Consider the following 27,641-nt stretch of genomic DNA (forward strand, 5'->3'; position numbering starts at 1 on the left):
TAAAGGCAAATGGAGGAGGGGTGGATCTTGGGGAGAGACTGGGAGGAGAGGAGGGAGGGGAAACTACGATTAGGATGTAATATATGACAGAATAATAATTTTAAAAAAAGAATTTGGCAACCAAATTACAAAAAAAAAGAGTAAAAACAAAATTGCACACAAAAATCTCATAATGTCTTAAGTAGGTATATAATTTTATATTGGGCTGTATTCACAGATAACCCTAACTGCCATCTTCCCACATGCTATGTGTTAGAAACACCTCAATAAATCTTTTCCTGGGGAGAAAGTCAACTCAGGCCCTAGGTTCTTCCACGACCTCTGTTCTGTGTTACAGAGACAGGTTTTTCTCAAGACCTAACCAAATAAGAAAAATCAGGTTGGCATTCCATCTTCAAGATCTCCACTTTGTTTTTGGTTATCATTGGTGGTGTTTTGTTGTTTTGAGAAAAGATCTAACACTACAGCCCTGGTTGGCCTCAAACTCACTAATTATCCCAGGCTGGCCTAGATCTCAAGGCAATCCTCCTGCATCAGCCTCGCAGGTGCTAGTATACTACCGAGGTATGAGCTACCTTACCCTGTTTAAACACTCCCATCTGAAAGTGAGAACCATCTCAAGGGTTCTAGGATGGTGGATGTAAAATGCCCACCCATTCCAGGTCTAGCGGAGTTCTTTGTTCCTAGGTCCATTCATTTCATAAAGATAGAGAAAGATCTTTTCTTTCCAGGTCAGCTTCCAGCTTGGACTCTTGAACACCTGCTAAGCACACTAATTTTCAAGCGTGGCTCTTGCACACCTGCTAAGCACACCGATTTTCAAGCTTGGACTCTTATATGCCTGCTAAGCATACTCACTTTCAAGCTTGGACTCTTGAACACCTACTAACCATTTGTTTTCAAGCTTGGACTCTTGCACACCTACTAAGCATGCTAATTTTCAAGCTTTGACTCTTGCACACCTACTAAGCATGCTAATTTTCAAGCTTTGACTCTTGCACACCTACTAAGCACACTCATTTTCAAGCTTGGATTCTTCCACACTTGTTAGCCAAAGGGAATGACATAAGTATCTCTCTTGAGAATACTTCCTCTTCCACTGGTGCTTGAGAGCACCTGAGGTGTGGTAGGTATTTTCACTCTTATGGGTGATGGAATAAAAGATGGCAATAACTCTCTGCAGAGAAATTATTCCACAGATTCCTTTGCTGTCCCCTCTCTAATAAGGCTTCTTATTTATTAGAGAACTTTCAGTGTAAATCCTGTGTATGATGATCTGGCCTCAGCATTTCTTATCTACTGTAGAACATCTATTATCTTCCTGGAAACTTGAATTTTAATCATATTATGTAACTATTATCTTTCCAAATATTTATGTAAAATCACTTCTCTAGAAAAATGTACTAGCTTTATCCTGTAGTTTCATTACTCATAAGCATAATGTTCCAGTTAGAAAAATCCCAGCACCTTCTACCTGTTTGAGGATGGAAACCGTAAGTCATACTGGTAAGTAAGGCATTTAGGATTTCAAGGAGATCTCAAATAATTGTAACCACTGGAATGATGGGGAACAAAGACATAAACTCTGAAATTGTGAAGGAAAGTGTGGGAATAAAAGAAAAGCCAGGGAATCATTTATTTAATTTTTTGCAGTGCCAGTAATTGAACCCAGGCTCCCATGTACACTATGAAATTACTCTACTGCTGAGCCACATGCCCAGCCCAGTAATTTCTTCAAATTGGCAAGACATTGCTATTAATAAAGTTCTTATTGTTACCATAATAGGAATTCTTGATGACCAGGTGTTATTGAATAAACAATGCACTGGTGTTGATACAAGCCAGACTTTCAGTATATTCTCAAAGAAATCCATGACTGACAGAAGTCAAGAGGCCACTGCTACAGAGAAAAGAGGAGAGATTTGGGGACCACCTTGCCTTATTTTTAAATGCTGGCTCCATTCTCCCTCAGTTACACTATAGACGTTCTCTGTGAATCTCAGGTTCTCAGTTATGAAAAGGAAGATCATATTGCACAAACCACAATGTTCCTATGGAAAAGAAATTGTCTTCTTTGATTTGTTTTTGTTCCTGGAGACACAGTCTCATGTAGCCCAGGATAGCCTGGAACTCACTCAAAGCTGGCTTTGAACTCCTGATCATCATGTCTCCACCTCTCAAGTGCTGCCATCACACCCGACTCAGGAAATGAAATTTTTTATGTTCAATGCTTGTGTATACTTAGCCTTCAAGAAGTGTTAGTCTCCTTCTTAGTATATACAAGATAAAGCATTTAAACCACAGATAGATGAATTTCATTTCTAATGGAGCACATATCTTTTTTCAAAGATTTTTCTGCCCTTAACTGGTAACAGGCTGTTGTTTAATTTCCACATTATATTCAAACTAAATTTTATTAACATGATGCCTAAAAGAAGTTTTTCAAGCCTACAGATATACACATGCATTCATTCTGTTTGTAAAGATGGAATTATTTAAATACCACCACAGCCTGGCATGTTTCCATTCTAAGCCCATATTGCTATGAGAGCTAGGAGGAGAAAATCTCTTGAATTTAAGAGATCTGATCCTCTTAAATGACACATGAAGCAGCTTTTACAAAGAGAGGAAGCCGTAGCTAATCCCACAGATTCAGTGAGGGAGGCTTGAAGGGGTTAAAGTGGAAGGCTTGTACAAACTTTGCTCTCACATCTCCTCCCTCCCTCTGGGGCTCCACACCGCTCAGGCAAAGCTGAGCTGAGTGGAATCGTCACCTTTCCTGCATTCGCTAAACTGTTGCCTGCAAAGGAGGAACCAGGAACTTAACATATTCGAGCTGCTTCTATTCAAATGTTCCAAGAGGGCATATACCCATCCAGAGACTTCTCAATGCTCTTTGCAGCTTAGAAGAAACGGACATCAGAAACTGCACTCTGACGCCGTAAGTGCTAACTGGGATTTTAAGTAACTAACTGAAGGAGCTTTCCTGCTTTTCTGAAAAGGCTGACTCTTCAGGAAGGTGAAAGAGAAAGCATAGGTTGTATGGGTATAGTCCTGTTTCTTTGGGTACGGGGACGCTTCAAGGTTTCCTTCTATTTTCCAGATATTCCAGAGATGCTCCTGAACAAGTCGTCTGCTGGTGCGAGCTTCCAAGGGGGTATTTAAATAGCCAAACCCATTCATTCTGTGACTCAGGAAAGGTAAGAAATATGTGGAAGTACAATGATGCTGTTCATGCCGAAGTGAACATGAATTTTATTTACCAGCAGGTGTAACAGGCACCATCTGCGGCAGAAGACACAGCAAGTTCCCACTTGTGCAAGCTTAATACTTTATGTCTCCAACCATTGAAGGGGCACTCGCTGCTGACATTGGTTTTTCACAGGCTGATAAGAAACTTGATACTCTAACAGTACCTACCTCCCTTAGTTTCCTGCCCCTCATTAAGCAGATACGTGCAAACAGCATGCGTTAACTCTTAAAAGGGATGCCAATTAACAGCTGGGACTTGCTTTTAGGAATGATTCCGTTGATTGTTTTTCTTCCCTGTTTGTGTGTTGGGATTTCAGCTCTGAAATTATATATAGCAGATAGCATGCAAGGAACTATAAAATGACCCAGGAATGTTTTCAGAACTTCATCAATAAAAAGAAAAAGTAACTACTTGGGTACCCCAATGACAAAAACAGGGATAAGTTTACACTGATTTCTGTATCCCTAGCCTTCACCTTAGTGCCTGGAATTTGATTGGCACTCAATAAAGTTTAGCTGAATAAATGTTAGTCTGATTTTGTAGACCTGTATAGAACTTCCTTGATTTCGTTAGAAATAAGTCTCACACTTGTGATCCTTCTTGGGGTGGGTAGAGAAAGAAACTGCCACATTCTTTCCTTATTTTAAGGAGAAAAATTCATGATCTAAGAGTGTATGTCAGTTTACTCCTATGAGGCTTTATACACTAAACTTAGCAATCCAAATCTTATAGTAAAATACAAGAAGATTTTTATTACCAAGATTCTGATTACCAAGTTAATGACTGACTATGCAAATACAAAGCCAAAGTTTCATAGCTATCACTTCTGGGTATTTTTATTTACATTAGAAGTGAAGCAAAGCAGATAGTTGTTAGGTTAATGCTGACACTGCCAATTAACTATATTAATGTCTTTCTCTTTTCCCTTTCCTCCAAACTTCCGTTCTCTTTCCTTTCCTCCTCTCTTCTTTCCCAATATTTTCCCATTTCTCTTCTTTCTCTTTGTCTCAACAGCTCATTTTTTCACACCTCTTCTCCCCCACATCCTTCCTTATCTATACCCACCTTGGCAATTTTTCTGTGTTCTTGCCCTTTCTTAATTTCCTCTCCTCTGTCTTTTCATAGTTCGTCACCTTTATGTCCATTGTTCACTCTTATCTTTACCCAGCAACACCTATGAACCAGTTTTTACAAAGAACAGAAATTAAGTTATATTTATATGATTTCCAGAAAAGAATGCAGGATAGGAAAATAATTCTAGCCGGGAGGTGGTGGCACATTCCTTTAATCCTAGTACTCGGGAAGCAGAGGCAGGTGGATCTCTGTGAGTTCGAGGCCAGCCTGGCCTACAGAGTGAGTTCCAGGACAAGCTCCAAAGCTACACAGAGAAACCTTGTCTCGAAAAACCAAAAAAAAAAAATCTATAAAAATCTTTCCACAATAATCAGATCCCCAGAGTAGACAGAAATATTGTTCTTTTTTGTTTTGTTTTTCCTTTCAGATGGTGCAGAGTTTTTCGTGGAGAAGTCCTGTCATCTGTGTAATTCATTAATTATTCATTAATTAATTATCAAAGAACCACAGCATTGCTATTTGGAAAACTTTTATAAGAAGTTGTGTCACAGATACAGGAACACAGTGACAGTTCCGTGATCCCTAACTTTTCGTTTGTTAAATTTAAAGTCCTTTATGAATTTTAGAAATGAAACTGATACACTTGTCTGAACTGATCCAGGCATTTGTTATCCACAAACTGCAGAGGTTTTAAGAAATGATATAAAGTGCTAAATTTATGAATCCGAACAACGGCAGGTTCAGCTAACTACAGATGGCAATTTAATTTTAAAAAATGTGCTCTACTGAATTATACAACCTTTGTTTCTTCACACCAGTTTCTAAAAATAGGCATAAGCATTTATGTACTATATGCATTGTATTAGGTATTACAAGTAATGTACAGATGGATTAAAATATACAGAAAGATGTGTAAAAATTCTATGTAAATGAGACACTTTACATAAGCTATTGAGCATGCTTGGACTTTTGGTAGCTATGGAGATCTGTAACCAATGCTAATGGGCAGTTATAATCACAACTAAGTCAGAAATAAGGAAAGACTGTATTTTCCTGTAAGCTTTCAGTACTAAGTGCATTTCTTCAGTCATATCCATGCATTTATTCAATTATTATTGATCAGCTACTGTAAGCAGAGTTATATAAAAGATGGGGTATTGTATGAAAACATCAAGGAGTGCAGAAAACACACCAAATAGATAACTACAATATTAGACAAGGATAATTCCTCTAGAAGAGATCAAAAATAATGTGGGAATTAAGATTGGGGTGAGAAACCAAGGTCAGTTTCATGAACTGAATCTTCAAGAATAATAGTATTTCCCTATGCAGAGCTATATAAAGGTAGAGGGAATTCTTCCAACAAAAACATGAAAGCAAAGAATTAGGTTGAGTGGGCATTACTGGAAAGGAGGATATTAGAAGGAATTAAGGGCAGCCTGGACATTGAAAATTTTACATATCAAGCTAAGGAGAATGGAGCAAAGTCCAATGGTAATAAGAAGTCTCAAAGCAATTTGTGGCTTTCTTCATCCTGTTATTATAAGGTAGTCAAAACTAAATCATATATCAATAGGATGTAGGGTAAAAATAACAAGCTGAGCATCATGCATAAGCTAAAACATTTTAAAATGTTTTATTGTATGTATTCATTGTGCTTGGTACTGTGTTACATGAAGACATTTCATCCAAGTGTATATTGTACACGGAGTATACATCTCCTATACCCCCACCCTTCCCTCAGTCCCTTTTCCTCCAGATAGTTTTACTTCTATTTTCATCCCCCCTCAGTGTGTGTGTGTGTGTGTGTGTGTGTGTGTGTGTGTGTGTGTGTGTGTGTGTGATTTTATGTGTCTATATAAAATCTAGGACCTGCAAATGAGAGAAAACGTGGTATTTGTCTTCCTGAGATTGACTTAATTTGCTTAATGTGAATCTTTCCAGTTGGATCTATTTTCATGGCACCAACATAACTTTGTTCTTCTTTATGGCTGAAAAATACTGTATAGAATAATTTTTCTACTTTATATCTATAATTTTTCTACTTTATATCTATTTCTTTATACATTCCTTTGTTGTTGGAGTTTTTCAAATTTTAAAATAAATCACACCAACATTGCTTAGGCATTGGTTGCTGAACAAAATCCAAGGAATTGGGTATTGGCTACTGCTTGAAAGAAGTAGATAGGGAGATGAGATGAGGAAAACATAAGTGATTAGTCTCTTGTAGTTGGTATTTATTCACAGGTGTTTGTCTATGGTTGTTCATTGTATTCCTTAGTAAACAAAAACCCTGAATTTACTAAGGATAACAATGTGCCAAACGTCAAGGCATATAATTCATCAAAGCCTGTGTATTTTATCTACAAGGACAACCAAAAAGATACTATAGTACTGTTGAGGTCTCTCTCAGTTGGCTTAATACATAGCAAATGCTTATTTTTCCTTGTGCTTCTCATCTGGAATGTGTATGGAAAAGTAACTTTAAGAGTCAAGGGTGGAAAGCATATTAAGCTCTTATTTCTAAGCTAATATCATTCCTTCTTCTGTCATCTGGTTTGTTGGTAGAGGAGGTTGTGACAGCTCTCATGTAGCCCAGGCTGGCCCTGATTGTCCCATGTATCTGAGAATGGCCTTGAACTCCTTGTCCTCCTGCTTCCACCAATTGAGCTAAAAAGCATATACCTCCAAGACTGGCTCTAAGCTAGTGAAGTACTCTTAATGAAAGGAGCCACAGGGAGAAGGTTGGTTGGGGAAGGAAGGCTGTTCAGACTGATACCCTATCTAAGAAAAATGAGATATTTAATACCCAAAGGAGCACTTTGATCAAAAGAAGCTTCTGCGTGAGTTGCCGATGAGTGCCAAGAGTCTTGAATTTGAAATGCTCTCTTCTATTTGTAGAGTGGGGCTTCTGTATCTTAACTGCACATTACTATCTCCTGTGAAGTTTTTAAGCCATACAGATGTTCACCCTCCACACAAGATGAATGATTCAGAACCTCTTCAGGGTGTGTGTGTGTGTGTGTGTGTGTGTGTGTGTGTGTGTGTGTGTGTGTGTACACGCACTCCAGAAGCTTAATAAGTAATCCTGAAGTACACCCATGACTAAAATGAGTTCCCTAAAGAATATGCTTAGAAACTAAGTGGGTAACTTGCTAAAAACAGAAATTTCAAGGTTCTGTCCCCAGGGATTCTTACTAGGGATCAAAGGAAATGGCCTAGGAATTTGCATTCCAACTAGTATGTTTCACATGCATTATTCTGGTTGAAGAGACTTCTCTCAGCTACCACTAGGAAATATTATCAAGAAAAGCCCAGGGCTTTAGGGTGTTCCTTTCCTAAAGGTCCCATAACATAGGTGCATGAACATAAGTGGATTAAAGCTCCAGCAACTGAGACTGTGTGTATGGCACCAGCCTCAAATCCCAGTACTTGGAAGACAGAGTTGGGAGAATTCCTGCAAGTTGGAGCCCAGTCTGGCCTTCACAGCAAGTTCCAGGCTAGCCAGTGCTATGTAGTGAGGCCCTGTCTCGAAAATAAAATATTCTCTTAGTCTAGGAGGCTGCCTAGACTGCCACCAATGTAAATCCAGGCATCAGTGGGGAAATACATCCTTGGAAATTTGTAAGGGAGAATCCTTCCTAGCCTCATTTAACCTCATCTAGCCTCATGTAGCCTCTAAGTGTTTGCTGGCATTCTTTGGCATTCTTGGCTTAGAGACCCATCAGTGAAGTCTCCGTTTCAGTCTTCTCCCTGTGTGTCTTATAAGGACATCAGTCACTGGATTATGGCCAACACAATGACCTCATTTTAATTTGATTACATCTTCAAAGGCCTTATTACCACATAAGGTCAGAATCACAGGTACTGGAGGTAAGAACAGCATGCACAAGTCCTGCACATGTTCAAATCAGACAAAATCCCAGCACTAAGAAGCGGAAGTGGACACACCCCTAACCAAGAAGCTATTAGCAATTGATACCTGCTGGGAAAGGGGAAAAAACTGTTTTTTCCAATGGAATGTCACTGAGTATGTCAACCACACTCGGGGGCAGATTCTGTATCCAGAAGTAGTTGGCTAGCACAAAATGAACTCCATGGTGTGAGTGTGTGTGTGTGTGTGTGTGTGTGTGTGCATGTGTGTGTGTGTACACATTTTGTTTTGTTTTGATTTATTATTTTTGTCTTATGGGTTTTTTGTTTGTTTGGGTTTTCATTTTTGTTTTTTTTTTTTTAAGAGAGAGAGAAAACATGAAGTTGGGTGGGTAAGGAAGCGAAGATCTGGGAGGAATTGGAGGAGGAGAAGGAATCAAAATATATTGTGTGACAAAAAATTGATTTAAAAAGACCTTCAAGCAATCAATAAAACAAATCAGTTATCTAGAGGAAAAACAATAGTTCATTCTCAAAACTCAGTGTGCAGGGAATCACTTGCATAAAATGTGTGTTTCTGGACCTTGATCCCAGATAACCCCAAATAAAAAAGTTATATTTTTAAGAATAGCAAGTATGTGTCCTAGACCATTACATCAACGAAAATACAAGCAGACTGTTTCTCTTTTGCTTATTTCTTATGAGCAAGGTGGCTCTGTGTGGGAAACAGGGGCACTAAGTGGAGATCAGTGGTTCTCAACCTGTCGGTCTGGATCCCTTTGGGGATTGAATGACCCATTCACAGGGTTCACATATCAGATATCTTGTATATCAGATATTATATTATGATTAAAAACAGTAGCGAAATTACAGTTATGAAGCAGCAACAAATTTAATTTTATGGTTGGGGGTCACCACAACATGAGGAACTCTATGAAAGGGTCGCAGTTGTAGGAAGGTTGAGAATCACTGGTCGTGAAACTAAGATGCATATGAATCACACAAAACATAGCAATGAAGACTAGGGAATATAAACTCAAACTGAAGTGCTCTCAGTCTAGGGATAGAGTTCAAGGCGACTGTGAGTAATGTGACTGTTGGAGCTATTTCTATTAACACTTATTAGGTCTGAAAAAAAAAGACAGTAAGAGGCTACATTGTCAGCAATCTTCTACTGTTGCCTACAGAAGTGTGACAAATGATGGTTTGTCCCTATGGGATTTTTTTTGACACTTATATTCAATGTTAATCTTTGTAAATGGCAAGTAGAATCATTCTATTTACACAGAGGAGTATTTTTACCAACAAAGGCAAGAATCTACCGTACCTCATTATGAAGGATGCATTTATTTACTCAGAATAGGTATACCCTCCAAGTTCTTTTGATCTATAAATGTTTAATCAAATGTATATCTTCATACCACAAACCCAAATGAGAAAGAACAAGAACAATATTAGGGAAGCCTGAATTCCTGAACATTCTGTGATTCATTAGAGTGACAATTGGCACTGGGACCTGGAGACTGAAAACCAAGTCTTGAAATTCAGGTCTTTGTTTCAATGGCTGGCTTTCGGGTGGTTTGCAGTCCTGGCTGCAATTTAGAGTGACTTGGGGAGCTTTTAAAAGTTAGCATTGCCTGAGCCTCATCCCAGACCAATAAAGTCTGAATCTCTCAAGTAGTACTTGGAAGATTAGTATCCAAAAATCCAGACTGGGGACCAGGGTCTGTGTATTAACAAGAACTCTAGGTAAATCTCATCGTCAGTCAGCATGAAAAGCACCATACTAATCTAGCCTAGTAATTAGCTTCAGTTTAGCAAATGATATGGCTGCTGTTTCCCCTTTTGTGTTTTGTTCCTTTCTGTTTAACCCCTTTTTCGTTCATTCGCCTTTTAAAGGCCATTTCCTGCACAGGAAAAAGACATTTAAAATTATGTAAACACATGGGTTTTTAATTTTAAATCTAGTTTTCCTGCAGCAAACTAATTTGTAATACTATGTTCATACTATTTCAAAATAATTTGCCATCTACTTTTTTTTAGGTAATTGAACCATTCTCTCTCTCATTTATTTTCAGGAAAATTAATCTGTGAAGAATTTTAACAGTCGAATTCTCTGAGCCCTGGCCTATTGTCAACGTATCTGAGACCTCCTCCACCTGAGAACCCGCACATCTGACAACAATTCCCCTGCAGCCTACAGGGAGGGATGTCAACAAAGCTGTAAACAATTCATGCCCATATTCTTATATCCTTCAAGCTTGGCATCTGGACAGGAGCATTACAATCTCCAGCCTTAGGGAAGATTGACAGTCAGGCAAAAGGGCTGGAAACTCGGATATGCTGAGCCAGAGATATACAAAAGTCTTTAGCAACTCAACTCACAGAAGAACCCAATTAAATCTACACCATTAGTCTGCAGATCTAGCTGAATTGTGGATAAAAAGGAGCCTTTTCTCCTTCTACTAAAACAAAACAAAAACCCCTCAGAAGTCTAATATAACACCATAAGAGATTCTTGTCTCCATGCCAGTATTATAAAGCAGTTTCACCATATTTATTTATTTTCACCAGTGTAAGATTAAGAGTGTGAAAACTGACTATTTATTTACTTACTGTCTAAACTGACTAAGAAGTTCTGATAAACCTCTTTGGGAGGGGTCTGCTTGCTAGAGGCAGGGAAGTGCAACAATTGGCAATTTAGAAGACCACTCACTGCCTTCTTGCTTATACACCACTGATTTTGGTCTGTATCATATTGTTAAAACACCACCAATACATTCGCAGACGGGCTAAGTTACTGTGGAATGCCTCAAGGGCAATAGAAATCAAATAGAAGCAAATATCAACTCAAGTCTTGAGTGATGACGGAGGTGCATTTTAAGTATCATGGAAATCTCACTGGGCGGGCTCATTTTCCCACTCTGGCAACAGAGGTTGACACCACTTCAGACAAGTATTCCAACCTGTACATGTATGTAGGATTATTTCTGAGCCTCCTGGCCATTCTTCTCATCCTGCTCTTCACAATGCTTCTTCGGCTCAAACATGTCATCTCACCCATCACCGAGAGCACAGAAAGTGTTCCTCAGTTCACAGATGTAGAGATGCAAAGCCGAATTCCCACTCCTTAAAGTCAGAATGATGGTGAGTCTCAGCCGATATGAGCAAACCCTGGGGTGCTGATGCTCAGGAAAGCTTTCTTTTTCATGTGAGGCTTCGCATGTAACAAGCTGCTCGTGTTTTCTGTTCTTCATTCTTCATCTTGACTGTGCTTATGGGACATCTAAGAGGCTTAAGAGTCATTCTTTTTAAAGGAATATGGGAAATTGCAGCTGGTTGGGCTGGCAGGTTTCCATAGTAACCAAAGAGAGCCTGAGCCTTGAACAAACCTCAGACCACAGAAATTCGTAGGCAGCAGTTGTTAAAACACAAGATCTCTGGAAGCTGCAAGAGCAAACAAGAATTTACCTTAGGATGTTCTGAGAACTCCCAAGAAATGGCAGGCTTTAATTTATTACTTTAGCCCTAAAGAATTACTTCATACATAACACAGATATTTCCTGACATGGAGCTTAATCATGCCACAGGTGAATGGAAGGGGTTATTAATCTTTCCTCAAAAGAACAATGCTTTAATCATCATAGGCCATCAGGTTTCTCCCAAATGAAAGAGATTTAAAGAACCTTTTATTATTTAAAGAGAAATTTTGCAGAGAGTTTCTGGTGAGTGAGAAAAATGTGCATATTATATCTGTGTTATTACTATTACTGGACCTTTAAAAATGCAGATAATGGCAGATGTATTACTACAATCTGGGACAATGAGCTGCCTCCAAATCAAAGAAAAATTAAGTCAAACTTTTCTCATAAGGATTTCTACATTATACGTGCAGCTTCCATGTCTTTGACTCCCTCCTTATCGCAAACCGGAGTTGAGCTGCACATAAATATGAACTTGATTTGAAGGCTGACTTGGCAAAGAAGACACAAGTGTATTTAAAAGCAAAAATGAAACGATCTTGGGATTCTGTTACTGAGTGATTGTGACTTTGACCAAAACATGCCAGCTTTCTGGGTCTCGGATTTTTCTCGAGCTATTTCATTATGACTTTTCAGATATGAATATAACACACACAGAGAGACTAAAGGGGATAGGACTAAAAGTTACCCTGCAACAAGTTCTTAATAAGGTCAATGTCCTCAAATGTCACATTTGTCTTTCCCAGAAAATGCTCCTTCTTTCCTTATCCCTGCCAAAAACTGAAGTGTTTCACTTACTATCTATAAGAGAAATATATTTTGAAAATTTCCATTCCCATGAGTAGCTCTAGTGTGCCAGTAATGGATAATTTAATTAAAAAAAAAAAACTTGACTTTTCAAAGTGAAACCAAAGGAGACAAGTGGCATTTACAAATTAGAAGTTGTAAAATTGAAGCTGGGCGTTGGTGGTGCACGCCTTTAATCCCAGCACTCCGGAGGCAGAGCCAGGCGGATCTCTGTGAGTTCGAGGCCAGCCTGGGCTACCGAGTGAGTTCCAGGAAAAGGCGCAAAGCTACACAGAGAAACCCTGTCTCGAAAAACCAAAAAAAAAAAAAAAAAAAAAAAAAAAAAAAAAAAAAAAAAAAAAAAAAAGAAGTTGCAAAATTGGTCGTATTCTTGCCGCCAAAGAAATGGTATACCTGTCTTAGAATTTTACCTGCTCACAAAAAAAAGTTGCCCCTTGTAATTAAAGCATTGTCATTAAATTTCATGGAATCCCCCTTGGGAACTGAGGTGGTTGTGCAAAAATGGAATGGATGTGAAATTCATGGCACCTGTGCCAGGCATATATTTCTCTATAGTCTGCAACCAATTTAGATTGGCCCCTTTACTGTGATCTAAATCTAGCATGGTGGTGAAATTCCCAAGTGCTTTCTACTTTTATACATAGTCATTTGCCAATGCTCCCCTCTCCAAGGGGCTGCACAGCATGAAATCCCCACTTGCAGAGCTAAACTTAGCAGCAAGGCTGACTGCCACACCTGTTACAACTGTGCTCTGTCAGAGATAGCAGCTGCATTCTGCACCATTCAGAAGACATTAGCAGGTAACCGAAGACTTGGATAGGACTTTGGGCTTTATATTTTCCAAAATGCAAAGTCACTCTTATTGGTGGTTTAAGTTGTGTCTATATTCAATACTTAGACTCCACGGACTTTTTTTTAATGTTTTACTCTTAACCATACATGGGCTTCCCCAAGGAGGGCAATATACCCAAGAACTTAAGGACGCAGGTATCTAGTCATTCCAGGTTCTCCTTTTTGTGCCCACAGTATTTGAATGCACTTTACCATAGAAAAGTCAGTGGCTGGATAAATATTGGATCTGGCTATACTTTCAACAGCAGTGAACAGCAAGTTCCTCAATACCTTGTTGCTGAAGCTAATGGAGACACAGCCTTCCCGTTACCTAACCACCCCAACACAAATTGCATAATATTAAAACTGCTTTGGAAGTACTACCTTGGGTGATGATTCCTAATTTATGATCAGGTTGCTCACCAGGAAAACAACCACGCTCTTTCATCACAACAACCCCTGTGGGATCCACGTCTTAACTGAGCGTGAACCAAGGCACACAGCAAAGATTACATCAAAATAGCAACATAATCCACCACAGTTTCCAGTGATATAAGATAAATGGAAATGCATTTAAACAGATGTGTCATTATGGTAACTCATATGGTATTTAATGTTTAAGAAATAAACTGAATGTTTTCATGACAGTGAAGGAAAAAAATCTCCATTTCTATTAAGTATGTTATATCCTTGAATGTATTAATTAGCATATTACTGCTTTAAAAGTCAGCTGTAATAACCAATGGGCATAATTTGAATTTATTTTTCTGTGCAAAATACAGACTTGACAATTCCCTGCCCCACCCCATTCTCCCTCAAATTGCATGTGAGCTGGGATATGAACAGGTAGGTCATTTACGTATACTCTATTTTAAGAAAAAAATTTTCATTTTTTATTGAATCATATGTATATAAAAATGCTTATATATCAACAATTTCCTGCAATATAACTTAATACAAAGACCACATGAATTTTCCAAAATAGTTTACATTAATATGGGCACTACTAAAGATATACAATTGTATATATTTCAGAATCATTAGTCATATGAAACAAGTCGCATTGCAAAGGGTTATGCATCATATTTTGGACAACAAATGTCAATGTGAAACAAGTAAAGATGGATTTATCCAGTCTAACCTTTCTATCCATGCCAAATTAAAAATTTTGGACTTCAATACCTAATTCTGAATGTGTAGATCCCACCATACTTACTAAGTAGGTATAAGTGGTCCATTTAATACATTTAAATGGTTTTATATTAAGTAATACATTCTATTCACCTGCATTTGTACAAAATAACTTTGTTTTTTACAAAAATGAATAATTGTGTGGGAAAATTGGGAATTCTTTGGTTTTAACTCATTTATATTTGAATTAGATTCATATTGTATTCAAATGGAATCATATTTATATTAATATTCAGCATGTCACTTTGATCCCTGGATAATAAACGCTGACTCTTTTGTTTGCTGTTAACAAATGTCTGTTGTCTAAAGATGTAAATTGCATTGCATTAGCTTCTTCATTGCAATATAAATTGTAATAACTGCTACAAATTTGTGGTACTTATCATTTGGAGGTCTCATTATTATTCTGTATTTACTAACCTCTCAGCTTTCATTCTTTCCCAACTTGCAAATTGATGGTCAAACTTGTTTATTTAGCCCTAAAATGAAAAGAAATCAAATAACATTCAACTACCAATTAGAATAAATGTGAAGGATGAGTGAGATCAGGCATCTGAAATGGCAATATACTCTCTTTCTCTCTCTCTCTCTCTCTCTCTCTCTCTCTCTCTCTCTCTCTCTCTCTCTCTCTCTCTCTCACACACACACACACACACACACACACACACACACACACACCCCAATGGGATATTCCTTAAAAAAAATGATTAATCTATGTTGTGTGCATAAGCAGTTTTTCAGCATGTGTGCATGTATACCATGTGCATGCCTGGTACCCTCAGAGGTCACTGGAACTGAAGTTAGGAATGGTTGTGAGCTGCCAGATGGGTGCCAGAAATCCATCCTGAGTCCTCTACAAGGACAAGTGTTCTTTAACTCCGGAGCCATCAATCCAAGCCAATAGGTTATATTTTAAATGGATCTTCCATTTTGTACTTTCATTTGACCCTCACAGCAACCCTATGAATAATGAGTAGAGAAGGGATGCAGTCTATTTGACAAGACAGCACAGGAGACGAGGGAGATTTGTAAACTATTCATAGTTCTACAGAGACAAAATCACAACTGCACTACAACTCATTGTACTTCTACTTTAGTATTCTCCCCATGCTTTGCTTTGTGAGTACTGAATACACATTTCAAATACATCCATTCTATAACACAACTATGCCCTAGCAATTATTAATTCTCCATCCCAAGTAACCCAAAGCAAATAATTACAAATCTGCCACTTGTTTTAAATAGTCTTATGTATCCCAGAGTGACCTCAAACTCACTATGTAGCAAGAGAGGAGCTGAAACTTCTTTATTATTCTTTTAACTTTTATTGATTCTTTGTGGATTTCACATCATGCATTCTGATCCCACTTATCTCTCTGTCCCTTTGCATCTGCCCTCTGCCCTTGCAACCCCCAAAACAAAACAAAATTTAAAAGAAAAATCAAACCAAACAAACAAAACAACACAAAAAAAAGGGAGAAGAATCTCGGTGTGAAAGCTGTAGTGTTACCCTGTGAGTCACACAGTTTTCTCTTTAGTCCATTCATCTTTACTTGTGTTCATTTCTATGAGTGTTTGGTCTGGTTTAAGCCCTCTGGCTTCTGCCACACTATTGATAATGGGCTCTCACTGGGGCTCCTCTTGGATATCCTGTTGTTGTCCTGGAGATCCTGCGGCTTTGGATCTGTAGGTTTGTCCCCTTCACATGCTCCAACACGCTTCACATGCTCATGGTTGAGGTGGATGTTGGGTGGGTTAACTCATACCCCTGGCTCTGGGCCTGGTGGTAGCTGGGTTGATCAGCTCACCAGCTTTCCCTCATTGTCACTATCCAGGCAGGCTCTGCAGCACTGCCTCAGCTAGCTCACTCAATACAGCCTGCAGCAAGGAGCTGGGCCAGTTCTGCTCTCAGGCCCTAGGATCCAGCTCACCCACACTCACACCACCAGGGCCAGCTCTACTGCTTTGCCCAGGGCAGATGCAGGGCCCTCTCTCCTGATTGTTATAGGGAGAATACGAGGGAGATACAGAGTCAGTTCTCCTGCTCTCAGGCCTCAGGGCTGGCTTACCTGTGCTCCCTCCAACAGGGTTAGCTCTAGTGTGCTGCCCAGGTGAGGTGCACTCCCATGGTGAGGCATGGGGTCATCTTTCCTAAGTATGGAGATCAGCTCTCCTTTGAGGGGTGGGACCAGCTCTCCTACTGCAGTATCCAGCTATCCTAGGGCCAGTCAGTGAAGGGCGGGGACAGCTCAGCACAGCCCTCAGACTTCAACAGGCATGGTTCTTATGAGCCCTTGTGGTAACTCAGCTCATGGACATCAACACAGACCCCAGCTGCAGCAGGACCATGAGACATGGCCTTCAGCAGCAGCTCTAGTCCAGACATCACCATGAACCTGGTGGTAGCACAGGCCATCAAGATCAGTATGGCTCTGGTAGCAGCATGGTCTCAGATGGCTGATCAGACACTGGGCATCTGCAGAGCCCTCCGTGGTAACAGCAGCCGTGGACATCACCCCAGACCCCGGCTGCTGCAGGGTCACAGACACAGAATGTAGGCAGCAGGACCTGGAACTTCTTATCCTCTTGCTTCCACCTGCCCACTGCAAAAAGTATACCACTGTACCTGTTTTGTGCATTGCTGGGTATAAAACACGGGGCTTCATGCATGCTAGGCAAGCACTCTAACAACTGAGCTACATCTGTGGCCCCTGCCATCTCTTAAAATAATTTTGTAACTGCAGTAAGACTCTTTACCAGATTGTGGGAAATTTTGCGCAAAAGCAGACCCTACACTTTTAATTTGCATGTATGAAAGGAATGGGCAGAAATATGCTAGGATTGTAAACTATAGTGCAAACCCCAGTTTTCTGGTGTTTGACTATTCACAATCAATGCCAGTTCTTTATATATGTGACTGTTTTCTCTTCCCTCCCCCATTCCAGAAATGAGAACACTTCCTCTTAGGTGTAAATGATGTTATTTAAAATTGTAGAGGGTTCCAAGTGTACCATCACTTGTGATCCATGATAAATGCTATAACACTGAAACAGAAATAATTACTAACTAGACAAGTTTCCCCTAGTCATCCATAAAGAATGAGCTAGACAGATGCTTTCATCACTCTGAAAAAATTCTTTCTCCAAAGAAATGGTTATTATAGATATTAGAATTGATTATTCTGAAAAATTATTTCTCCAAAGACATAGTCACTATAGACATTAGATTTGACTGCAAATTATCATTTTACCTTCCAAAATCCTACCTGCACATAGTTGTCAGTGAAAAATTTACAAACTTAAGGAAAAAACTTCTCAATTCCTACTTTGAGTATGATCATGGAAGATGAACACTGGATATGTAGAATAGAAATAAATGTAGGTTGAAGACATTTTGAAGAATAACTTGAGTGATTTTTGAGCTCCTAATTCATTTTCATATGAAGCATTTATTCATTAAATCACATATAATATGGAGGAGAAAGCATATTACACAATGCAGAGATGTCAAGTATGCAATGAAAATGTTTCTGGACTGGAGCTGTGACCCAGTTGCCTGCCTAGCACAAAGGAAGCCCTGGTTTCAATCATGAGGACTGCATAAGCTGGACATGGTGTCTCACACATAGAATCGCAACATTCCAGACATAGAGGTATGAGGAGCAGGAGATCAAGATCATCCTAAGCGGCGAAGCAGGTTTGAGTCAATCCTAGGATACAAGATATGCTATCTCAAAAAAAAAAAAATTAAGTGTTTACAACCTGTAAAAAATAAAAATAAGAAATTTAAAACATCTGAATTCTGAATAAATCACTCATTCATCTCCTCATTTATTCATCATACAGTCTAATCTGGAAAAGAGACTGGTGTTTGTAGGGCGTTATGGGCAATGATCTCCATTTTTTAAATTTTATTGTAAGTTTAGGGAATCGTACTATGGAAGCACAATTGGCAATGGAATGAAGAAGAGCAAATCGGACCAATGGAGACATTCTCAAATGACTTAGGATAAAGATAAGATCAACATTACTTGCTAGTGAAGGACATAAGTAGGATAAGAAAGAGTAAGGTTTGAACAAGGGTCGAATGGCTTTATCCGCTTAGATGGAAAAACACAGGTCAAAGGGGAGAGTAATTCAATTTGGGACATGCTTAGTCTGAAAACATTTGAAGCATTAAAATGCAGACATTAAACAGGCAGTTGAATAATGGGTCCAGAACTCAGAAAAAGGAGTTTAACTGTACAGATAAATTTAGCGAGTGTTATTGGATGTGATCACCCAGGAAGCATTTGTTGTACACACCAAAGAAAGAATGACGGTAGTGTAACATCGAATATGCCCACATATGCTCCTCCTTTGGTTTTGGAATGTTAGTCACATGTTTAGCAATGTAAGGGGAAATACGAGCTTTAAGCATTCTCAACCTGAGGTAGTTTGAAACATAAGAAGTAGAAGAATGCCTCACAGCCAAGATGTCAAGCTGGGAAAACAAACTCTACATGCGAAGGTTAGGAACCGAAGATCAAGGAAACGGCTTGGTGGATAAAGTATTTGCCACACAAGCATGAGGACCTGAGCTTGCACCCCAGCACACTTGTAAAAAGCTGGGTATGATGGCATGTACCTCGAATTTCAGCACTAGAGATCCAGAGACAGGAGGATCCCTGTGACTTTCTGGCCAGTCAGTCTAGCCAATTGGTGAGCGTTGGGTTCAGTAAGAGACTGTCTCAAAGTGAAAGAGTGATTAAAGGAAATGCCCAAAGCTGACATCTAATCTTCTCACATACAGGCATATGTGCATGTGTAACCACTCACATATGGACACACACACACACACACACACACACACACACACACACACACACAGTTTATACACGCAATCATAAATAATAGAGAAATGGTCAGGATGCACAGAACAACTGACTGTGTAGGGTGCCCCGCTCCAATTGATAACATCTACAACACAACCCACATAAGGCTCAGGCAATGGTGACTGAAAGACTGTATGAACCAGAAGACCAGGAAGTCTCCTGCAAAATTGTGTCTTCTAGATATGACAGGGAAGCTGTACACCTGAACTCTAACAATACAAATTCCTAAGTAAAACCTGAACAAAGACAATATCAGATGGCATCCCAATGTAGACAGATAATTTTTCATGGGGCCCTACACCTTCATGAAGAGATACAAGCAATTAATGACTTCTGATAAATGGTCTTCCCCAAGGAAGAGCCACCTAATTGTTTACCCAATACCAAATGGTCAGCCCCCAAATCATGTATATACAAACAATACTAAAAGAACTCAGCAGAGCTGGGTGGTGGTGGTACACACCTTTAATCCCAGCACTAGGGAGGCAGAAGCAGGCAGATCTCTAAGTTCGAGGCAAGCCTTGTCTACACAGTGAGTTCCAGGACAGTCAGGGATACACAGAGAAACCCTGTTCCAGAAAAAAAAAAAAAGAAAGGAAGAAAAGAAAAGAAAAACAAGAGCTCAGCAAATTTTACATAAAGAAAAAGAGGCCATGAATTTGAAAGGGATCAAGGGTGATGAGCAAATAGTTGGAGGAAAGAAAGGGAAGGGGAAATCATGTAATTATATTTTAATTTAAAATTCAATAATTTTTAAACATGAGAGAAGTGTCAATAGAGGGACTACTTGAAAAGTATGAAACAGAACTATGAAACCAAATGAAATGTCAAAAAGAAAAAACCAAGAGACTAGTGCAATAGAGAGATATTATCACACATAGGCTTGTAGAGGGCAGGTTTGAGAAAACAAAACAGGTAGGAAGTTGGACCCCAAAACAGCAAAATATATGAAGATCTGGAGAACAAATTATGAATTTCGTAAAAGTAGGAACATTGATTCAAATGAAAATAAAGAAAACATAAAACTTTTTACATGCAACGTTAGATTCTAAACCTCATTAGATGCTGGAGAAAGGCTGATGTCATGTCTATAGGCCAGGCCTTTAAAAACTCAACATTTCAAGCTATCAAAGCATCCACATTGAAGTTGTAGAAACATGGCCTGCATAATTTCAAAATATAAAACTACAGCCAGAATATCAAATGTAAAGGGAAATGACTTAAGTTCATTGCGATTCCATTAACGTGAATTTCCAGTCATACAAGGCAGGATTGCAAAGTAAAATATTATTTAAATGGAGATTAGTTATCGTTTTTATCAGAGATAATGATGAGGACCAGAGTGTAATTACTGGGACTGGAGAAATGTTTTTGTGGTTAAGTTTCAATGGTTAAGAGGGAATAGTAATCTTACAGAGGACCTGAGTTCAGTTTACAGAATTCATATTAGGTGGCTCACAACCTCCTGCAACACCAGCTCCCGGGGATCTGGCAGCCTTTTGTGGCTTCCTCAGGCAGGCACTTGCACATATGTGCACAAACCCACAAATATATAACTTAAAAAAATAAAACCTTTTAATATAATTACTAGTATATTTTGTCTCAAGCTCTGCTTAATATCTTCCTTGGATTTTTTTAGTACAAATTTAACAAAAGCCTGAATTGTAGCCATTACTATCACCCCATTTTATCTATGGGACATTGAGGTTTATAAATCTTAAACAACTTGCCCCAGGTCACAAAGCAAAGAAGTGCCACTAAGGTGTCATTCTCATCTGCAGACAACTGCTACCATCATGGTGCACTTCCTAGTACATGCTGCAGGAATTATTCATGTATTGGCTAAAAAGCTAATCAAATGAGTCATAGAACTTCTCGGATTCTGTCTGTGTTCGTGAACATATGCATGTACATGAATACAGTATATACCTATACCTCTCTACCCATAAAACACACATGTATGTATATATCTATACCACACATAGAATATATACAAATATATATGTATATATGTATGTGTACAAATACATGTATTTATGTATATGTTGTATGTATGTATATATGTGGATAAAGAGGGAGAGAGAAACAATACTACACAAAGAAACTCTCGTTCAAGGAAAAAGCGAATAAAATATGGCCCCTTGGGGATGTTGTTGGTTGTTTTTACTCTTTGACTCTTTTTGGAGTCCTGCCACCCAGCTCCCAAATAAATACATACACATAGAGACTTATTACTTATGAAATGTCCAGCCTTAGCTTGGCTTATTTCTACCCAGATTTTATTTTTGTTTTTTTGTTGTTTTGTTTTGTTTTTCGAGACAGAGTTTCTCTGTGTAGCTTTGTGCCTTTCCTGGCACACACTTGGTAGCCCAGGCTGGCCTCGAACTCACAGAGATTTGCCTGGCTCTGCCTCCCAAGTGCTGGGATTAAAGGCGTGTGCCACCACCACCCGGCCAATTTATTCCTAACTTTTTTTTTTTTTTTTTGGAGCTGAGGGTCAAACCCAGGGCCTTACGCTTGCCCACTCTACCACTGAGCTAAATCCCCAACCCCTCTACCCAGATTTTAACTTAAATTATCCCATCCGCCTTTGCCTCTGGGCTTTTATCTTTACTTCTTACTCTGTGGCTTGCTGTGTAGCTGGGTGCCTGGCCCCTAGAGTCCTCCTCCTCTTACTGCTAGACCTTCTCTTCTCAGATTTCTCCTTCTATTTGTTCTCCCTGCCTGCTAGCCCTATCTGTCCTTTCTCCAGCCTTGCTATTGGCTGTTCAGCTCTTTATTAGACCAATCAGGTGTTTTAGACAGGCAAAGTAACACAACTTCACAGAGTTAAACAAATGCAACCTAAAAGAATGCAACACATCTTTGCGACATTAAACAAATGTCCCACAGTATAAACACATGTAACACATCTTCAAATAATATTCTACAACATGTGTAGAAGGATTTCATCATTACGTTTTCATATAGACTTTATTTTTGTTGACCCTCTTCCCTCACTGCCTTCCACAAACTCCCTGCCATGTCCTGTTGGTCCCTTCCCTTGACTAGTCTCCCTTCTGCTCTCAGGTCTCATGTATTTAACTTTTTATCTTTCTCTCCCCAACCCTCTCTTAAGTCCTCTGATCCCCTTCTCACAGACCCCTTTCAGTTGTATTATCTATACTGATATACATGTACTATACATATGTAAAAATTAAATTACTAGGTCTGCATATGAAAGAAAATGTGGCATTTGTCTTTCTGAGTCTTGGATACTCAGCTTAAGATAATAATTTCAAGACATGTCACTTTAAGTGCAAAATGATATCTTTTTTAAAAGGCAGATTAAATCTTTGTATATGAAGCAAAACACTTTAAAATACAAAATGTCTTAAGCTTATAGAAAAATACAAAGAACTATTAAGAAAACAAAAGTATTTCCTATAAATCCATTAGTACACCTTGGCATGCCTGAAACATTTTTTCCCTATTTGCTTCAGTTTTTTTTTTTAAAGAAATACACATTACAGTCAGAGTAGAAGGTTCTGTGCACGTCCCTGTGAGCCTAGTCCTCTGCTCTAGAGGTAAAACTGAGAATTAAAACATCTACCTTCTTTCTCAGGTTAGCTACTGACACTGAGATTCCTTACCCTTAGACTCCAATATACCTTCCATAAACATTAAAAGAAGACTCTTGTCCAGAAAGATGGTTTGATTTTTCATTATAGGAATTTCCCCCAAAGACTCATCAACTTTTCCTTGAAGGTGTCATTTTCTCCTTCGGTTATATACCCAAAGTGCCATGTATTTGCTCTCATATGTGGAATCTAGATTTATATTTGTGTATGTGTATAAATGTGTATATAAATATATATGTAATTCATATATTATTCATTTATATATGTGTGTTATTTAATGTATGTGTGTTTATAGGTTTTGAAACTGAAAAGGGGGTCATAGAGTGAAGAAGTAGAGCTTAAGGGAGGTGGGGCATAGGGAGTGTAATAGAATACATAAAATAAGAAAATAGAATCAACTTGTAGCTTTCTTGCTGTTGATATAATAAAACACTATGACCAAAGTATTTTGTTTTTCTCAGTTTTCATTTGTAGCCCACCATGAAGGGAAGGCAGGGTAGGAGTTCACAGGAGCAACCTGGAGGCAGGAGCTGAAGTAGAGACTCTGGAGGAATGCTACTTACTTACTGGCTTGCTCAGCCTGTTTTCTTCTATAACCCAGGACCACTTGTCCAGGAATGGCACCATCCACAGGGGTGTGGGCCCTCCCATATCAATCATTAATCAAGAAAATGCTTCACAGACTTGTCCACAGGTCAAATTGATGAAAGAATTTTTTTCAATAGAGGTTCCTCTTCCCAGATGTGTTGCTGTTCTGACTCTACCAACCAAGGTACCCTTGGGGGCAGGGGGTGAGAAGATGCAGAGTCAGGGAGGTTACAAGCAAGCTCACTTATTAAACAAAGGGCTGAGGTATTTATGTGTGGGCTGTTTGACAGGATTTGCTTCTATGGCTATTGTGGCATTTCTTGATTTAGCCCTGGGTCTTATGCCGGCAGTTGTCATCTTGGGGGTCCGGTCTCAGGCTCCTCTGGGTCAAGGCGCTACTGTGAATGTCACAGCTTTTTTACTTGAGGCTTAGCTGGTTCACCTGGCATGTGGGCCTTATCTGCCTCATTGATGAACCTAGCTTGTGTCAAGTTGACAAAAACTGAGCAGCACATAAGGATGGACTGGAGTAAGGCTGAAAGAAGGTAGCATGTAAAGAGAAAGGGAACGAATGAAAACATAGTATACCGACAAAAACAAAGATTCATGATAAAGTAAAACTAAAAACTCTTGGCTGTTTCTTCTAATTGGAGGATGTTGTACCATAATTCATACGCAACCCTAATTAAGTTCCCACATTGAAAAATCTGTTTTGTTTTTTGTTTCTTTGTTTGCTGCCACCTTGGGGGGTGGGGGGTCAAGTCTTTCATGAGGCTACTACGTGTGAACTCTAACACTGTACTGCATCCCCATCTAAAAATGCCTTTTTGACCAAACTTTCAATTCCCAATAAATCCTGGCCTTGTCTTTCTCCCTCTGAGATTCTACCAACACTTAGGGAATTGATGTTCTTTGTCACCAGAGAGAGTAAACAAACCAGACAACAGGTTCTGTTGATGATATCACTGTTCTCAGCTTGGTGCTTGTCACGACAAAATGTAATTTGATTTGTTTCATTATATATGATGCATTAAAACATGCATGTTTTAAATAATATAAATGGATCATAATGCACATATCCTCCAGCAACTTATTATGATAATGATTGCTTATTAAGCTTGAGATCATCACCATTAATTTATAGTTTTATATATCACTGAATAAATATACCACAATTGTTTTATCTATTTTCTTGGATACATGTTTTATCACATTAATAGAGCTGCGCGAGGTTTTTTCTAGTCAGTCCTTGTCAGTACACAGTTTTTTACTTGCTTATGTAAAGTAAACAGGTTTTGTCACATAGACATGCATCTTACAAGTGGAAGTTCAGTTGGACTTTGTGGTGCTTCGTGGTAGTTTGAATGTAACTGGCCCCCACAGGCTTGTAGGGAGTGGCACTATTAGGAGGTGTGGACTTGTTGGAGTGGGTGTGGCCTTGTTGGAGAAGTGTGTCATCTAGGGTGGGCTTTGAGGTCTCCTATGCTCAAACCAGGACCAGTGGCTCACTCATTCTTCCTGCTGCTTGCAAATCAAGATGTAGAACTCTCCGCTCCTTCTACAGCACATGTCTGCCTGCATACCACCATGATGACAATGGACTAAACCTCTGAACTTGTAAGCCAGCCCCAAGTAAATGTTTTCCTTTATAATAGTTGCCATGGTCATGGTGTCTCTTCACAGCAATAGAAACTCTAAGACTTAGATTTCTTATTTTCTTTTAATATAATGTTTTAATTGATGTGTTCAGCCCATTTACATTTACAGAGATTGTCAATTGATTTGCATTTTTATCTTTGTTTTTTTTCTTGGTTTTTTTTCTCCCTTCCTGCACTATTTCCAGTTGCTAGAAATTTTCATCTGATTCTTACAGTATTGCTTAATAAATTAGATATTCAATCTCTATAATCTTTGTGAATAATTTTAAGCATTCAGATATTTATGATACCCAATGTAAAGGACAAAGTTCTTTCAGGTGTCTCATCTCCTCTTTGTTGTTTGGTTTGGTTTGGTTTGGTTTGAGGCAGGGTTACATGTATCAGAGGATGACCCTGAACTTATCCCACTTCTCATGTCTTGCGATTACAGGTGTGTGCAACCATGCCTAGTTTATGTGCTGCTAGGGATAAAACACAGGGCTTCATGTGTACTAGGCAAGCACTCTATCAACTAATACATACTCCCAGCCTTAAGCAAAGCTGGCCTTGAACACATGATTCTTCTGCTGCATCCTCTTCAGCACTTGCCAACCAGCTCGTACCACCACCACCATCTGGTCTTGTCTTTGTTGTTTGTTTTGCTCTCTTGTTTACTTTTTTAGTTTTGAGTTTATACTATAAATACATTTTTCCCTTCCCTTGCCTCGCTCCAGACTCTCCCATATCCCCTCTTTGCTTTTCTTTCAAACTCATGGACTCTTTTTGTTGTTATTGTATGCATATATGTATGTACATATATAGTCCTAAATACAACCTGCTTAGTTTGTGTTATGTTGCTTATATGTATGTTTTCAGGGCTGCCCATTTGGTATTGGAGAACTAATTGCTCTTCCCTGCCTTTTGCTCTCGTTATTTCCATTTTTTATTTCTTTATTTTTAAATTTATATTATTATTGAATGAGAGGGGCACATGTGTGCCATGACACATGTTCAGAAGTCAGAAGATGGTTTTGGAGAGTTAGTTCTCTCCTCCTACTGTGGGTTTTAGGGACTGTGCTCAGACTGCCAGGCTTGCGTGGCAAGAGCGTTTACTCTCTGAGCCATCCTATTTTCATTTTTTATTTAATTTCTGATTTTGCTGAAATGGTGAATGAATTCACATTGAAAATACACTCCTGCTGACTAAAATAAAACTCCACAGAAACTGAATCTGTTTTACAATTACATTTATAAAAGAAATACATTTTTTGAATAGTCATTTCTAGGTACATGTGCCTATAGAGGATTCAAAATGTAACCATTTCAAATTGAAATGCATATGGGCTTTCAAAGACTCTAAACTAGATCATTCATAGTTTGCATACTTATTACATATTGAATACTATAATTTTTATATATTGGATAAAATACATTAGTTGAACGTATATAAACTTTTTCTACGTTTATAAAGTGGCTAACAAAAATATAAATTTCATGTATGACTTATTGGGGAGGTCACATACAATTTTACGTGTTTTTTAACATACCTGTCATGAAATGATTTAAACAGCTGAGTATGGTGGATCTTATTTCAGTACTCAAGAAATGGAATTAGGAGGACCAGAAGTTCAAGATCACCCTTATATATGGAGCATGAGGAAATAGTGGTGAATGTCAAAATAATTACACTAAGGATAATAAAACAAAACAAATAAAACACATTACCAAGATTCTGTTTATACAAAATCATACAAGAAATAAATCTGTAAGGAAGGAAATCATATCATTGTTTACTTGGTGATGAATTGTAATGGTTAATCTTAATTACCAACTTGAGTGGGTTTAAAATCACCTAGGAAGCACACCTCTGGACATGTCTGTGGCAGTATTTCCAGAGAAATTTAGCTGAGGAGGAAATTTCTACACTGAATGTGAACAGCACCATCCCATGGCCCGGGATCCCATACCGAATAAGAAGGAGAAAATGAGAAAATGACCTAAGCTCCAGCATTCATTTCTTTCTTTCCTAACTGAGGGCATAATGTGACTCTGTGCCTCAGGCTGCCACTGCTATGTCTTTCGCTGCCGTGATGGACTATGTACCCTCAAACCATAAGCCAATATAAATCCTTCCTTTCTTAAGTTGCTTTGGACAGATAGTTTGTCATGGTAACAATAAAAATAACAAACACATGGACCAAAGAGAGAGTTCAAGAGAATTATTTCTTAGGGTGGTAGATATATTTACTATCCTGACCATAAGGTTGATTTTTATTACAGTTAAAACAAGCATAATGGTTAAATAGAATGTTGGGGTTAAAAGCTTGAGGTTGGAAACACAGAGGAAAGTAAAAAGAAGGATTTCAGCTAAGTAGGAGATAGCCGACCTGACTAGCTAAGAAAAGGAATAGT

General features: G+C 38.7%; 1 protein-coding gene across 1 annotated transcript; it reads left to right on the forward strand.

Annotated features, from left to right (window-relative positions):
* The first annotated feature begins 11,064 nt into the window (after positions 1–11,064).
* On the forward strand, positions 11,065–11,334 carry Sertm2 (serine rich and transmembrane domain containing 2). Its single transcript, XM_059250749.1, has one exon. The coding sequence runs from the start codon at positions 11,065–11,067 to the stop codon at positions 11,332–11,334; it is 270 nt and encodes an 89-aa protein (XP_059106732.1).
* Positions 11,335–27,641: the final 16,307 nt, after the last annotated feature.

This window comes from Peromyscus eremicus, chromosome X (genome assembly GCF_949786415.1).
Source record: "Peromyscus eremicus chromosome X, PerEre_H2_v1, whole genome shotgun sequence".
NCBI classification, from domain to species: Eukaryota; Metazoa; Chordata; class Mammalia; order Rodentia; family Cricetidae; genus Peromyscus; species Peromyscus eremicus.